This window comes from Orycteropus afer, unplaced genomic scaffold (assembly GCF_000298275.1).
Source record: "Orycteropus afer afer isolate SDZICR_OR568_19922 unplaced genomic scaffold, OryAfe1.0 scaffold00182, whole genome shotgun sequence".
NCBI lineage: Eukaryota > Metazoa > Chordata > Mammalia > Tubulidentata > Orycteropodidae > Orycteropus > Orycteropus afer.
In genome coordinates, this window is record NW_006921769.1 from 5,311,303 (window position 1) to 5,328,904 (window position 17,602).

The window sequence follows — 17,602 nt, forward strand, 5'->3', positions numbered from 1 at the left end:
GACCTTTTTCTTTCTTCATTGATGATGTTCTTGATGTCTTCCCACAATTCCTCTGGTTTTTGGTCATTGGTGTTCAATGCATCAAATCTGTTCTTTAGATGGTCTCAAAATTCAGGAAGGATATAATCAAGGTCGTATTTTGGCTCTTGTGGACTTATTTTAATTGTCTTCAACTTCAACTTGAACTTGCATGTGAACAGTTGATGGTCCGTTCCACAGTCAGCTCCTGGCCTTGTTTTGGCCATATTCTTTGTGATGATGAATGGCAATTCCTCTTTAATTTGTCATTCCAGGAATAGTGGATCATATGGTTGCCTGATTTTAAATGGCCAAAACTGGTCCATTTCAGCTCACTAATTCCTAGGATATTGATCTTTATGTGTTCCATTTCATTTTTGACAACTTCCAGTTTTCCTAGAGTCATACTTCATACATTCCATGTTCCAAGGAAAATATTTTGTGTTTGATGTTTTCTTCTTGAGGAAGGAGTAGGGATGGTGGATGGAAGTGATTTAATAAAGTTTGCATTAGAAATCTATTCTGAATTTATATGTATATAGATCTGAGAACATCACTTAAATATTTAAAAAATATTTAATAACTTAAAAATATGTGCAGCATGTGATAATGTTAATATTCTTCAAAACTATAAAAAAATGTTGCAAAATGCAGAGACAATTTCCAATAGAAAAGTGGAAGCTTCACAATTAAAAATAAAACACAAAAGTTTGAAAAGGAAAAGAGACTCCTTTTTCTAATCCCAAGTGTTATCTCATTTTTTCTCCTATAAAACAAGCAGATATTAAAGAATAATATGTTGGAAATTCGTGAGTGGTGGAAATGGTTAACACACTTTGCTGGTAATTGAAAGGATGCAGGTTTGAGTCCACCCAGAGGCACCTCAGAAGAAAGGTCCACAGATCTACTTGCAGAAAATCAGACACTGAACACCCCATGGAGCACATTCTATTCTGACACACATGGGGTCGCCATGAGTTGGACCTGACTTGAAGGAAACTGATTTTTAACTGGTGTTGGTAGGTCAAAGGGAAAGAAGATCTTCAAGTATACTGATATAAGAGAAAAGTATTTTAAATTCTCTAGTATAAGAGCTTTGGTGGTGTAGTGGATAAGGCATTTGACTACTAACCAGAAGGCTGTCAGTTCAAACCCACCAGCTGTTTCACAGAAGGAAGATGGGACAATCTATTTCTGTAAAGATTTACAGCCTTGGAACCCCAATGGGGTTTGCTATGAGTTGGAATTGACTCGATGGCAGTGAATTTAGGATAGGATTGAAAATACACACACTTTACTCCTGATAGAGCTAGTTGGCTGACCCAATGTCCCCTAACCTCCTCCCTTTCTGACTGCAATAGCCAAATGCTCACTACTCCAGGTTCACCTTCACCTAGAGTTCACCATATGATGGAATTCTGTCCAATGAAACTTGAGAAAAAAATCTATGGAGAAATTCTTAGACGTTAATGGGTGGAGTAGCTGACACCTTCTCTGCCTCTTTCTTCCTTCTTTGAAGCTGCACAATTTTAAAAATTGTTTTTAAGCAGGTACTTGAGATTCTTTAATTCTTCCTTCACTAAGTATTTATTATGGCTCTATTCTGGAACTCTGCCAGCTACCAAAAGTACCTCTAGCATCCATTCTGTTCAAAGACAAAAGACTAGGTATTATAGTAAGAAATTAACTCATATTTTTTAAATACTGTAATAAAGGCCAATATAATTCTAGTAACAGAGGTTTGAGAACTCAGTGAGGGCTGAGTTGTTAGGAGAGCCTTCCTCTAGAAGGTAAGACTTAATCTTAGAGTATCCCAATTACTGTTAGTACAAAGGCCTTAGTCATATCCTGAGAGTCATCCTGGTTAGATGTGTGGGGACTCTTTGGAAATTCTACTATGTCTCATGCTGTGGATATCTGAACTACACACTGATTGAAAACCCTGGACATAGAGTCATCATCAGGATCAGTTCTCCTGGGAGATTTGGTTGAAGAGTTGACCTGACATCGCAGAAGTCACAGCTGTTTTCAAGAATATCAGAGGATTGTGATGGAGTGTGTTCAGAAGAATTGTACAGAATGTTTTTCATCACAAGAACAGAAAGAGGATCATTGGCAGAGGAAAGTAAAAACAAACAAACAAAACCAAAGTGAGATTTTTAGATGTACCAACTGTCAGAAAAAAGACATTTTAATTCTCTAGGAATCAATGCCAGTTCAGAGTGAGTGTCTAGTAATTCTCAAAACATCTGAATATTTCCCCTTACCCTGGTAAGTGGCTGCAAGTCACTTTGGGAAAGGCAAGGAGGAAGACTAACACTATGAATTGCTGCTAGCTATGTAACAGGGTCCTTCTTCAAGGGAACCTGGCCTCCTCTCCCTCAAAGTGACCTAACCGTGAACTGGCTTAAATCTGGGAATTGATTGAGGGCCATGACAATATTTTGGTGAATTAAGTCAACTTTCATTTGTTAGAACTAGAGGTTTTCCACTTATACAAATCAAGTCATACTTTAGTAGGCTGGCCACCTGTTTCATCTCTAAGATTATCATGATTAACCATAAGTTTTTACAAACCGTACTATTCCATTATTTTGAATCGGTTGTCCATTTTGATAACCATGTCCATCTTGCTTTGAAGACTATGTCACTGTTTCCTCCCTGCTCCAGAGTCACGTATTCCTTATTTAGGGTTCCCAGTTGAAAAGTAATAGTTCCCACTGTAATTTCTGACTTAAAGGGAGGAGCCACCACTGTCAACCACTTGGAAAGTGATCAGTGCAGAAGATCCTGGATAAAGTGGGAGAACAATGTGGAACAACTCAAAATCATTTTTTAAAAGACCAGGTTTATTGGTCTGATAGAGAATGGTGAAACCCCTGAGACTATGGCCCCTAGATACGCTTTAGGTCTGGAACTGAACCCACTCCTTTCCTTTCCAGCCAACAATAGACTGACAATAAGGGAAACATTTACATCAGGTTGATACACTCCTTAGAGTGATCAATCATGGGAGAATAGAAGCACAGTGTTTGCGCAGGGAGATAGCTAGGGGGGCAGGAATGCATAAGAAAGAAGACACAGGGGTAAGGTAATTAAAGGGAGGAAATGGGAAGAGAGCTGTTACATTGTGGGGAATTGCAGTAAATGTCATGAAACAAAATGTGTATGAATTGCTGTATTCAGAGAAATGAATTTTCTCTGTAAACTTTCACCCAAATCACAGTAAAATTTTTTTAAAAAAAAAAAAACATTTGGCTGTTTATTAATAATAAAAAATATAGAATGCTATTCACTCTAAAAAAAAAAAAAGAAAAGAAAGAAAAGAAGAAGGAGAAGCAAGAGAAAGCACTTTGAAAGGTGTCCTGATCTTAGGGCTCCTCCTCAACTCCCTATTCCATTGCCAGGACCCTACACTTTTCGAGACAGTTTCAGTAACAAGGCAAAGCATAATTTGTAGCTGCTTCCATCCCACAAAGTACATGATCATCTGGCCTTTGGCTATCTCAAGATGCCTGGTTAAAGGCAATGGGCTACTTATTTTTCAGTAAAAAATAAGAAATGGAGGAGCCATCCCAGAGTGCTTCATGGATGCTGTCCTCCACTCATAAATTTATTTTTATAGTAGTGGTAAAAGGATTTTCTTGTTGAACATCCTAGGTTGGGTTTGAATATCTTACATGATAAATCTACTCAAGCATTTTAATCTCCTCAAGTCTTTGAATACTTTTATCTACTGTATGCCAAGGAAGTTCTCACATTTCAATTTAATTTAGTATAGGCCACATTTGGATCCATATTTCAGTTAATCAACCAATCAATCAAACTGTTGGAGCTATTCCTAGTTCCTTGAGCTAAGACTCTGAATCTGTAATCTTTGCTTTGTGTATCTGTATCAATAAATCCAATCAAATCTTATACTCCTTCCACATGCATCTCACACCCTTAAGGTCTATTCTCACATGTGTTCCTCAGGTTTCTGTTAATACAGATTGATAAAATCAGACACATGTTTTGTTTTGTGTCATAGCCCTTCACAGGTCACACTTTGTACGTTTGTGGCTTGCTGGACCCTGAGACTGATTACAGTTCTAGAAGCAAGGATAGGTGGTAAGGTGGATTCTGAGGGGGATCAGTAGTGCCTTGTAAAGCAACTATCTCAGAGGCGATCATTTTATGTTCTTCAGGCAAGGAGAAAGATTAACTTCCTCAGGCAGAAGTTGAAAGTGTGCCACTACTCACGAAAAAAAAAAAAGGAAAAAAGTTTGAGGTATCAGCTTTATCAGATTCAGCTCACATGTCCCTATTTTATTTTTTAGAATTCCATTCTTTCATAATCAGTATCTGAACTTTAAGAAAAGAAACCCTGGGAGGTTGGGAATTTAACTTGCTTTGTAATTTAACCACCCACAAGATTGGACTTGGAGACTGGTTTTCAGAAACTGAACCCTGTAACTATATAAAATAAGAGATTTTTCCAAGGTCTTGCTGTTGTTGTTGTTGTTATGTGCGGTTGAGTTGGACTTGACTCATAGTGACCCCTCCTTGGGTTTCTGAGGCAGTGTCACTAGGGAAGTAGATTGCCCCATCTTCCTTCTGAGGAGTGGCTGGTGGGTTTGAACCAGCCTTCTGATTAGCAGTCAAATGCCTTAGGCACTATGCTATCAGAGCTCCCCCCGGTCTTCTTAGAGGTTTTCATGTTCCTTATGAGGACCTTGGGAAGCAGTGGTGGTTCAGTGATAGAAGTCTAGACTTTCATATGGGGATACCAGACTTCAATTTGTAGCTACTACCTGTCAGTGGATACTTCCTGTGTTGCTATGATGCTGAACAGGTTTCAGAGGTGCTTCTGGACTAAGATGGATTAGGGCAGCTAACAACAGTGCAGACCTTGAGCTGGAAATTGAAAGCCTAGAGCTTATCATCCTCCCACCCTCCCCAACATACGTACAGTTCTCCAATGCAGTTAAAAATGACCAATAAACTTCTTTTTGTTTCCTAATTTTACTAAAATGGCTTATGTCAGAAGAATAATTAATTACTCAGAGCCTTACCTTCTGTAGGCCCCTTCATTACAGGTATCTATAATTTGAGTAAATATTTTTCACTGCATGCCATGGACTACCAATACTCCTTTACCTAAGAACAAGGTCATTTCAATAACGCTTTTCAAGAACAAGCCTTAGCCAGTACATCAAAGAAAAAATTTCAGAAAACCTACAACCAATTCAGAGCTCAGGTTGCATATGGGCCACAGTTCCAGGACTTTGGGGAAGGAAAGAAGCTTAACTGAAGTCTGGTTAACAAGTACATTTTGTTTCTTAATGATAAGTGGGAAAAAGTTCAGTTACTCATTTATGAGGCAAAGAACGGGAGTTTGGAGGCTCTGTTCCATCATAAGCAAAGAAAGACATCGATGAGTTTTATCTAAATCATATTGGAAAAGAGTGATGATTTGCAGTAACACAAAGAATGAGAGGGGTCTCTTTCACCATTGCTGTTTCAAGGATCATAAGTTTCAGGTAAAATTCAACATTGTCGTACTCTCCAAAAAACACTATCAAGAAATTGAAAAGTCAAGTCACTGATTTGGTGAAAATGTTTATAACGTATCTAACAAAGGACATGTATCCAGTCAGCACAATAAGGAGATTCAGAGTTGATTAAAAATGGGAAAACCATGTTATTGGATAGTTCATCAAAGAAAATGCATGAATGGCCAATGATAACATGAATGATTCTCAATATCACCATTAAAGGGAAATAAGCAAGTTTAAAAATGAGATACCGCTACACACCCACTAAACAAAACCATGCATTGCCATCGAGTCCATTCTGATTCATGGTAACTTTTAGGACACAGTACAACTGTCCCATAGTGTTTCCAAGGCTGTAAATCTTTATGGAATCAGATTACCTCATTACTCCTGTGGTCTGGCTGGCGGGTTTGAACCAACAACCTTTTGATTAGCAGTCCAAAGCTTTAACCACTATGCCAAAATAAAGAAAGAATGGCAATACCAAGTGTTGATGAGACTTTTAGCTATTAGAGAACTCACAGATTGCTGGTGGGAGCTCTGGTAGCATAGTGGCTAAGGTACTTGACTGCTAACCAGAAGGCTGGCAGTTCAAACCCACCAGCCACTCCTCGGAAGAAAGATGGTGCAATCTGCTTCCGTAGTGATACTGCCTCGGAAACCCAAGGAGAGGTCGCTGTAAGTCAGGTCCATCTCGACAGCATATAACAACACAGTAGATTGCTGGTGGATATATAAAATGATGCAATTACTTCAGAAGACAGTTTATGTTCTCTTCTCATATTGCCTAGCAATTCTACTAGGTATTTATCCCTAGGAAAGTTATCCAATGAAAATATGTGACCAAGTAATGAATTGCATACAAATGCTCAGAGTAACATTATTAATAACAGTCAAATGAACACAGCCCAAATGTCCACTGATAGGCAGGTGAATAAAAACATTGTGCTACATTCATATAACAGTATATTATTTATCAATAATAAAGACTAAATTACTGATATACCAAATAACATGGATGAATCTCACAGACTTTGAGTTGAATGAAAGAAGCCGGCCACAAAAGACTACACCTATAATTCTATTCATATCCAATTTTAGAAAAGGCAGAATTAGTCTATCATGATGGAAAGGATATTAGTGATTGCCTACGAAGAGGGAGGGGATATCAGAGATGAGATTAACTACTGTTAAAAGGTGTAAGGAAAATTTCTGGGGTGATGGAAATATTCTACATCTTGACTACAGTGGCAGTTACAGGGGAAGATATAGTCCTCAAAAATCATTAACTTGCACACTTTAAACAATGAAAATCTCTAATATAATTACACTTCAACACAAAAAAGTAAACTAATAAAAAATATTCAGAGATCATCCATCAGAAAAACCTTCATTATCAAAGCCTAAGGTGAGTTCTAGTCTAGAGTTCTATTCTGAGATGCAAAGGAAATCCATCAAAGGTGAAATACATCCTTAATATTGGAATTCACATCCCACATTCCAACCATTCTTTTTATATTTTATTTCTTTAATATCCTTCCAACAATTCCAATGAATAACAACAAAACACTTCAGTGATAATTAGGTTTTCATTTTTCCTTACACTTAATTTCTGTATTTTCATGAGGGAAATACCTCGTATTCTATTTCCTTACTTTCCCCAGTCTGAGCTATTAAAATAGAACCTACAATATTTTAGGTTTTAATACACAATCCTGCATTTAATTTCTTTAATGCAAACCAATGCTAGAAGGGATTAAAAAAAACTTATATGAAAGAGTCATATTGGCTATTAAGAGAAATTATCAATAACTAGTTCTCATAAGATTGAGAAGCAATCTCTAATAATTAATAGGAATAAACCATATGGCTTTTAAGTTCTGGACCAAATATTTTAATAACAGACACTATTTCCATTTCTATTTCATGAAAAGGTTAAATGTCTTCAGCACCTTAGGAGGGCATAAGATTATTTTTGGCATAAACATAATAGTTATTTAAAAGTTTTTTACTTTCCACACCTTGCACTGTGGGGAGTCAGTCTTCAGGGGTTTGAATATTTGAGATAATTTAGCTACTTTCCTGAGGAGCCAAGTGCTTTATGCATTATCCTCGTTGTGATAAATTTGGAAGAGAGCTTAATAAGAGGAGATATTCAAACACACGTCACGACTGTTCATTGCTCTTTGAAGACAAATCCTTCTCAGATTTGAAGAACTAGGTAATGCTAAGAAAGTTTTTTTTTTGTTTTTGTTTTTTTAATTAAAATGAACAGCATTATATGTAATAATGAAATGAATTGGTTATTCATTTGGAGGTGAACTGTTTTATGAATAACTTTCTGAGCATGTAAATAAGGATTTGTAGTTAAAAAGAAGGGACAGAATGTACTGTCAAATCTTAACATTATGCATCTTTTTTTCAGTACGTTTGAAAATTGGAATGACATGTGTACCATAGAGGGTGACGATTATTCCAAATATCTAAAAGGAAAAAGAATCATGAGCACAGACTGGCCCCCTCCTGTGGCTGCACAACTGTGCTATGAGAACCTGAATGGATCCTGTGTTAAAACTTTATACTCGCCTGGCCCCCGGGTGATTCTGTACTTGTTGTTTGGCTCTGGGGCTGTGCTAGCTGTGCTTGGAAACCTCCTGGTGATGATCTCTATTCTTCATTTCAAGCAGCTGCACTCTCCAGCTAATTTCTTGATCGCATCCCTGGCCTGCGCTGATTTCTTGGTGGGAATGACAGTGATGCCCTTCAGCACAGTGAGATCTGTGGAGAGCTGCTGGTACTTTGGGGAGACCTACTGTAAATTTCACTCTTGTTTTGAAGGGTCATTCTGTTATGCTTCTATCTACCACTTGTGCTTTATTTCTGTCGATAGATACATTGCTGTCACCGATCCTCTGATCTATCCAACCAGGTTTACAGCATCTGTTTCTGGCATATGTATTGTTTTCTCCTGGCTTCTTTCAATTATTTATAGTTTTTCCCTTCTTTGCTCAGGTGTGCATGAAACTGGGTTGGAGGAATTAGTAAGTGCTCTCTCCTGTGTGGGAGGCTGTCAAATTGCAATTAATTCAAATTGGGTATTTGTGAATTTTGTTTTATTTTTCATCCCCATGCTAGTGATGATAATTGTTTATGCCAAGATTTTTCTCATAGTTAAACAACAAGCTAGGAAAATTGAAAGTATGAGCAATGAGGCTGAGAAATCATCAGACAGTTACAAAGACAGAGTGGCCAAAAGGGAGAGAAAAGCAGCTAAAACGCTAGGAATTGCTGTGATAGCTTTTCTGATTTCATGGTTACCCTACTTTATTGATACAATAATTGATGCCTTCCTAGGTTTCATCACACCCACATACATTTATGAAATATTAGTTTGGTTTGCTTATTATAACTCAGCGATGAACCCCTTGATTTATGCTTTCTTTTATCCTTGGTTTCGAAAAGCCATCAAACTAATCATCACTGGCAAAGTTTTGAGAGAGAATTCTTCAACAACAAATTTATTTTCTGATTGAGTGCTGATTTTTGATTGGGAGAATTGGAAATAGATTCACAACGGACACATTATGGGGAGAAAAATTAATCATAAATGTGTAAGATCTTTTAATGTAAAATAACTTAATTATGATTGCACATTGATGTCTTAATTTTAGGATCAATATTCTTTGGTAAATATAACATTAAATCAAGTTGTAGAAACAGCACAGTCTTGTAGACAGAGATGCCTGGACTCCAATGCCAGCTGCCATTTAACACTGTAGGCTACTTTGTTCTGTCTGAGCTTCCCTGTATTTTTCTGGTTAATAACACCTTACTCGTAATGTCTTTCAGAGAATTAAAGATATATATATGTATATGTAGATATGTATGTGTGTATCTACGTATATATATATATATATATATATTCATACACACACACAAATATATAAATAATTCATTTGTATTATTTCAATATTTAGCCATATCTTCCCTCTGTTCTTTTCAATACTTTTCTAATACAATATAAATATAACTAAGAGGTACTTAGAGAGGAGCTGGCTCCTAGCTCAGAGAGGAAAGAAGTAGTAAGTCTGCATTGTCTGCAGGCACAGTATGCTTTCATAGCTCAGACAAAATAAACAAGAATGTAGATCTATTAATTATAATATCAATCCAATTATTTACACTAGGAAAGATAATTGGCATCATAAATAAGAGCATTAATTTATTCAGTCAGCTTCTTTCTGGTAAATCCATTCATGAAATTAGAGTTAAGAAATTTTACAAGTTAATACATATTTAACAGAAGGATTTTAAGATGGTCTTTCATTATGTGACTTTGTTTTACAATTTACTTATTATGTATTCAGTTATTTTTTGCATTGTTCCAAAAATTATTTACAGTTTAGAAGAAGACACAGGACAGCCTAAATTATAAATGTGTTCAAAAGAAGAGAGAAAACTGAGATGAAGAGCATAAAATGAAGGCCACACAGAGGCTACAAAATTCATTTTACTAAGACCTATAAATTTGACTCAAAGTCAAAATGGCAACTGAATTAGTTATGTAATTCACAGTGGATATAAAAACAAGCCAGTTATTTCATAGATGAACAACTTATTTTTGATACTCAGCTCAAAGAGTATGTCCCATGAACAATGTGAATAAGTCACAAAGTGGTACAAACAGTTAATGCACACAACTGCTAAGAAGATTCGAGTCTACCCCAAAGAGCCTCAGAAGAAATACCAGCTATTCTGGTTCTGAAATATCAGCCACTGAAAACGTTATGGAGCACTGTTCCACTCTGACACACATGGGAACGCCATGAGCTACAGTCAACTTCCTGTAACTGCTTTAGACTTCTTATTATCAGTTCCCATAATTCTTCAGGTCTGATATTGGGTATCATTCATTTATTTTGCTTCCAGTGGCTTTATTAATAATAACATTTTCTAAACATGTTCTACTAGGTATAGGAAAAAACTCAGCCATATATTTATTAATGATAGAACCTTATTATTTTAAAGATAATGAATTTAAAACCAAGGTATTTAAGAAATGTAATGAATATCATAAAACTGTGAATTCAAACAAATACTTCTAAGATCTGGTTCAATGTATTTACCCTTATCTTTCCTTTTTTTTTTTTTTAATAGCAGTTTTTTAGATATATCAAAAGAATTATCTAGTTTGACCTCTTTTTTCCCCCTAGATCATTACCCTATTCTGTCAGCTTTTATGAATGTTTGCAACTTTCAGTATAAAAGGAAAAAAAAAAAAACCCTTACTACCTTCATTATTCCATTCTATAAACCATTCTATTTGTGTTGGGACTGGCCTGTTGATCTTTGCTTCAGTGAATATTCATTAAGTGCTTCCTCTGTGAACTGTATGAGATCTGGGCTCATGTATTACATAAAATATAAACAATAAAAACAATTTAAATCTAAGATTTATTGTAGCTAAGATTATTGAACACTCATTTTGTGTGTGGGACTCTTCTAACTGTCCTAACCACCCTATGAAGTTGGTAGTATTATTATTTCTATTTTATAAATGAGGTAACTGAGGCATACAGAAGTGAATTCCTATGCCCCGAAACCAAAAACAAACTCACTGCCCTTTAGTCGGATCCGACTCATAACAACCCCTCCTTGGGTTTCCGAGGCAGTATCACTATGGAAGTAGATTGCCCAACCTTCCTTGTGAGGAGTGGCTGGTGGGTTTGAACCACCAGCCTTTTGGTTAGCAGTCAAATGCCTTAGGCACTATGCCACCAGAGCTCACAATCACATATTTATTAATAATAGAACCAGTATTCACACCCAGGGAATCTGTGAGAAAGTGAAGTACCCACTTCACAAGGAAGAATGGGACCCAGCTAGTGCACTCAAGTTGTTTAGAGAAACTTGGAGCACAAGGTTTGTACACAAATCATTTCAAAGTGGTGGGAGGAGGTGGCCAATTGTCATAAAGAAAGTATAAACAAAATTCTTTGCAGAGACAAAGGCATTGGAAGGATCAATTGATTAGCTATGATTCAACATTTTAATCTATAGTTTTCCATTCATTCATGTCTTCACTATGGAAATAATACTTTTTATCATACAATGCTATTTTCCTGGGACTGAAGGGAGAATCATTCAGATAAACTTTACCTGAAAGATTAAGGCAGAACTGGTCCACACATTGAGAAATCCATGATTGTGTTGCTTCCTAATATTTAATCATTTGGTTTCTTTGTGCTTTTCCTCTCCATCAAGGCTAGCACTTTCAAACCACTTCATCCCACATAGGAGATGTTGGTATTATAAATTACATTAACATTTTTTTCTGTGAATAATAGCTTAATATTATGACTAGCAGCATAATTATGTTTGCTACCAGAGCTCCCCAACAACAACAACAACAACAACAATCTTATGTAACTTTAGTAGCTTATGTATTTAAAAGTATATTAAACAGTGTCCTTTTATTTTTCTATGTATAAAAGTTTAAAATAAAAGAAACTGTGAATGCATTTCCATGTAGTCCCCCCTGCCTTTTTTAGGAGCCACTTTGTCCAATGTGTCTATTACACTGCTTTTTACATTCTAATGATCCATTGTGCATATTAGTTTCCCCCTCAAAAAACTGAATTGCTTGGGAAAATGTGTCCTTCTCACTCATCTTTGTATCTCCAGCATGAAACTTCCACTACATATGAAAAATACTGGATAATTAATAAATATTTGCTGAATAAATAGTGTAGTACCTTGAAATATAAAATTATTTTTGTAAGTTTATGTAAGAATATGTATGGTCATATTAAATAAATATGATTCTTTATGCATCATTCTTTATCCATCAAAGTGGTTAACAGACACATGTTAATTTTGAGTCACATGAATGTGATCATTCATGGAAATTAGTTTTACTTGAATCACCCTCTGGAAATGGTCTCTCTCTCCCACTGTGGGACATGCATAGTTGAATTGGAGAGACAGAAAGATTTCCAAAGCAACATTATATTTCCCACTATTCTCCTTTCCACTGAGTCATTAAACTACAGTAATACACTCACAAAATATTGGAACAGACTGTACCTTTGAGATGATCCAATCTAAACAATTCCTTTTTAGATGCATACCTAATTTAAGCTAATAAATAATAAATTTAACCCAAGGTCAGACAGCCTGAGTCTTGTGAATTCGTGGTAATGTTTAGCCACACTTCAGCAGAGTATCTGGCTGTGCAAAGGACCTGAATTGCATGTTGCTGTGAGAACCTCAAGTCCATCCTCATCTACTCCTCCATTTGGTCATAGTGCAAACTCTTCCTTCTGAGAATTGCTTCAATTCTCCTCCCTTAGCTATGGCTTGCCTGGTTCTATAGATCCATTGACATATACTCTCTGCTTTATTATATATATTCTTTTTCTTTTTTATAGTTTGGTTAAAAGTTTACAGAATAAATTAGCTTTCCATTCAACAATTTAAACCCATTTTGTTTTTTGACATAGGTTCCAGTCCCCTCAATTTAACAGTGCTCTTCCCCATTTCCATTTGTCCTTCTTTCCTGCCCCTACCTACCTTCTGACCTTTGTTTTTGGGCAAATGCTGCCCTTTCGGTCTCCCATGGTTCTTTGTACTGAGGAGTGCATCCCTCTCTGGTGTCAGCGTTCATCTCATAGGTCTGTCTATTGTTTGACTGAAAGTTGATCTCTGGGTGTTTCTGTCCACAGTAGTATTTCCATTGCTCTTTCACTCTTGTGCACCTCCCAGTGATTTCCTTTGCCATTGGTCATGTTGTGTTGCCCTTCTCATTGTGTATTGCCTTTCCCTTCAACCCTGTTACTAAGTGGCTACTCTCTGGTTAATGGTTTACTATACCTTCCCCTCCCATCCCAGGTAGCCATAAAAAAATATTTCTTTCTGTGGGGAAACCTTTTCTTGACTTTTTATAATAGTTGTCTCATGCAATATTTATCTCTTTGTTAATGATATATTTCACTCAGCATAATATCCTCCAGGTTGATCTATGTTATGAAGTGTTTTAAAGCCTCTTCGTTATTCTTTAATGTTGCATAGTAATCCACTGTGTGTCTATACCATAGTTTGTTTATCCTTTTATCCAATTATGAGCATTTAGGTTGGTTCCCTTTTTGCTATTGTGAATAATGCTGTGATGAGCATGGGTGAGCGTATAACTCTGTTCATGTCACGACTCTTTTTTCTGTAGGATATATAACTAGTAGGAGCTCTGGTAGCATAGTGCCTAAGGCACTTGACTGCTCACCAGAAGGCTGGCGGTTCAAACCCACCAGCCACTCCTCGGAAGGAAGGTTGGGCAATCCTACTTCCGTAGTGATACTGCCTCGGAAACCCAAGGAGGGGTCGCTATGAGTCGGGGCCGACTCGATGGCAAACAACAACAACAACAATATAACTAGTAGTGGAAGTTCTGCATCACATGGTTTTCTATTTCTAACTTCTCAGTGAAGTGCTGTATCATTTCCCACAGTGGTAGTATCATTTTACAATCCTGCCAGCAGTATATGAGAGCACCAACCTCTTTACATCCTTGAGAGCAGTTGTTGTTTTCTGGTTTTTGAAATTTGCTATTATTTCTGCCATGAAATGATATTTCATTGTTGCTTTGATTTGCATCTCTGCAATGGCTAATCATTGTATTTCTTCATGTGTTTGTTAGGTGCCTGTATGGCTTCTTTGGTGAATGTTCATGTTCTTTGCCCAGTTTTTAATTGGATTACTTGTCTTTTGTTGTTGAGGTGTGAAGTTTTCTATAAATTTTAGAGATTGGTTGCTTGTCAAATATATTGTAGCCAATTTTTTTCCCCAAAGTGTAGTTTCTCTCTTTTCACTCGTTTAGAAATGACTTCTGATGCATATGAATGTTTGATTTTTAGGAAGTCCTAGTTTTCTAGCTTATCTTCGGTTGTTTGTGAATGTTTAGTTATGTTTGATAGACTACTTATGCCATAATTAGGGCCCTTAACTTTACCTCCAATTTTTCATTGATGATTATAATTTTAGGTTTTAAATTTAGGTCTCTGATCCATCTTGAGTTAGTTTTTGTATATAGTGTGAGATATGGATACTGTTTCACTTTTCTACAAATGGACGTCCAATTTTGCCAGCACCATTTGTTAAAGAAACTGTCTTTTACCTAATTAATGGACTTTGAAATTTTATTGAAGACCAGCTGTCCATAGCTAGATGGATTTACATTTGGATAACCAATTCTATATGTTGGTCATTTTGTCTGTCTTTGCACCAGTACTGGGCTGTGTGGACTATCATGGTTCTATAGCATGTTTTGAGATGTGGAAATGTGTGACCTTCTACTTTGTCCTTTTTCTTTACTTGAGCTTTGTTTATCCAGGGTCTCTTTCCTTTCATATAAAATCGATGAACAGTTTTGCAATCCTTTTAAAAATAATGATGGAAGAATTGGGATTGCATTATATCTGCATATTGCTTTGGGTAAAAGTGACATTTTCACAATGTTAACTCTTCCTATCCATGAACATGGTAAGTTTTTCCATTTATGTTGGTCTCTTTTGGTTTCTTGTAGTACTGTTTGTAGTGTTCTTTGTGTCTCTACTTAGGTTTATTCTTAAGTATTTCATCTTTTGGGTGGCTATCATAAATGGTATTGCTTTCCTAATTTCCTTTGAGAATGCTTTGTTAGTGTAGAGGAATCTGACAGATTTATGTATGCTGATCTCTTGCCCTGCCACTTTGCTGAATTCTTCTATTAGTTCCAGTACCTCCCTTGTTGACAGTCTAGGATTTTCTATGCACACGACAAACAAACAAACAAACAAACTCACTGCCATCGAGTTAATTCTGACTCATAGCAAGCCCCTTTGGGTTTCCAAGGTGGTAAATTTTTACACAAGTAGTTTGCCCAGTCTTACTTCTGCAGACTGGCCTGTGGGTTTGAACCACCAACCTTCTGGTTAGCAGTCAAATATCTTAGGCATTACACCATCAGAGCTTCTTCATGTATTTTTATTTTATTTTTTTAAAGGAGTTCTGGTGGCGTAGTGCCTAAGGCATTTGACTGCTAACCAGAAGGCTGGCGGTTCAAACCCACCAGCCACTCTTTGGTAGGAAGATTGAGCAATAGGATCATATAATCTACAAATAGAGATAGTTTTGCATCTTTCTTACCAGTTAGGATGCTTTTTATTTCCCTTTTTTTTGACTTAGTACTTTGGCTGGGACTTCTAGTACAGTATTAAATAGGAATGGTATCAAAGGGTCTGGTTCATATTCACGTGGAAAATGCTTCCAATCTCTCTGTGCTAAGTACAGTGTTGGTTGTTGGTTTTGTGTATATGCCATTAATTATGTCCAGTAATTTCCCTTCTATTCCTATTTTGCTGAGAGGTTTTATCAGGAATAATTGCTGGATTTTATCAAATGCCTTTTCTGCATCTATTGAAAAGATCATCTGATTCTTTTCCTCTGTTTTATTTGATTTTATAAGATTGAACCATCTTTGCATACCTGGTATAAATCTCATTTAACTTGCTGCTGTCGAATCAGATCTAACTCATAGTGACCCCTCTTTGGGTTTCCAAGGCAGTATCATCATGAAAGTAGATTGCTCAATCTTGCTTCTGAGGAGTGCCTGGTGGGTTTGAACCACCAGCCTTCTGGTTAACAGTCAAATGCCTTAGGCACTACACCACCAGAACTCCTAAATCTCACTTAGTCATGATGTGTTACTTTTTTGATATGATATTGGATTTTATCGGCTAGAATCTTCTTGAGAATTTTTGCATCTACATGCATGAGGGATATTGGTCTATGATTTTCTTCGGTACTGGTGTCTTTGCCTGAGTTTGGTTTGCTTCATAGAATGAGTTTCAGGATATTCCATCCTTTTCTATGTTCTGGAATAGTGTGGGTGCAAGTGATGTTAGCTCTTCTCTGAATGTATGGTAGAACTTACCAGTGAAAATATTTGGGCCAGGATGTTTTATGTTAGGATTCTTTTTTTTTCCTAATGATGTGTTCGATTTCTTCTTTTGTGATAGATCTGCTCAAATTTTCTATGTCATTATGTGTTCTTTTAGGTAGGTAGTGTGTTTCTAGAAATTTGTCCATTTCTTCTAGGTTTTCAAATTTGTTGGAGTTCCTCATAGTACTCTGTTATCACTTTTTTTTCATTTCAATTGCTTCTGCTGTTACATCATCCATTTCATTTCTTATTCATGCTATTTGCATCTTCTCCTTCTTTCCTTTGGTAGATTTACCAGTGGTTTTTCAATGTATGCAATGTTTCAAGGAAAGAGCTTCTAGTGTTCTTTATTCTTTCTACTTTTTTTTTCCCTCTGTTTTCTGCTTCATTTATTTCTGCTCTAATCTTTATTATTTTCTTTCTTCTGGTGACATAAGCTTTTTTTTGCTATTCTTTTTCTAATTGTTAGAGGTGTTAATTTTGGTTCTTTTTTTTCTTTTTTGATATGTGCATTTGTTGCTATAAATTGTCCTCTGAGCTCTGCTTTTGCTATACCTCAAAAGTTTTGGTATGTTGTGTTTTCATTCTTACTTGATTCTAGAATTTTCTTACTTCATTCTTTTTTTCTTCTATTTAACAGTAGTTTTTAAGCAGATGTTATTCAGTTTTCATGTATTGACTTTTTTTTTACCTTGTTCTTCGTAATATTCATTTCTAACTGTATAGTGTGATCTGAGAAGATGCTTTGAACTATTTCAAAGTTTTTAAATTTAATGAGACTTGTTTTTATCTTAACATATCATCTATTCTGGAGAATGATTCACATGCACTGGAAAAGAATGTTTATTTGCTGCTGTTGGGTGGAGTGTTCTATATATGTTTATAAGTCAGGTTTGTTGATTGTATGTTATTTAGTTCTTCTCTGTCTTTGTTGAGTTTCTTGTTGTTCTAAGCTTCATTGAAAGTGATGAATTAAAGTCTTTTACTGTTATTGTGGATTGTTGTTTCTCTTTTCATTTCTGTTAAAGTTTTTATAAAATTAAATTCTGGAGCTCTTTCATTGGAAGCATTA

The 17,602-nt window shown here is 36.1% G+C and overlaps 1 protein-coding gene across 1 annotated transcript; it reads left to right on the top strand.

The window, feature by feature from the left end:
* Positions 1-8,038: 8,038 nt before the first annotated feature.
* Positions 8,039-9,088, top strand: LOC103202478 (trace amine-associated receptor 7a-like). The gene has a single exon (XM_007947374.2). It carries the CDS (start codon positions 8,057-8,059, stop codon positions 9,086-9,088), a length of 1,032 nt encoding a protein of 343 aa, XP_007945565.1. The 5' UTR covers positions 8,039-8,056.
* Positions 9,089-17,602: the final 8,514 nt, after the last annotated feature.

What these genes read in the sequence shown, in the direction of transcription:
- LOC103202478 (XM_007947374.2), top strand. Translation starts at nt 8,057, where the DNA reads ATGAGCACAGACTGGCCCCCTCCTGTGGCTGCACAACTGTGCTATGAG.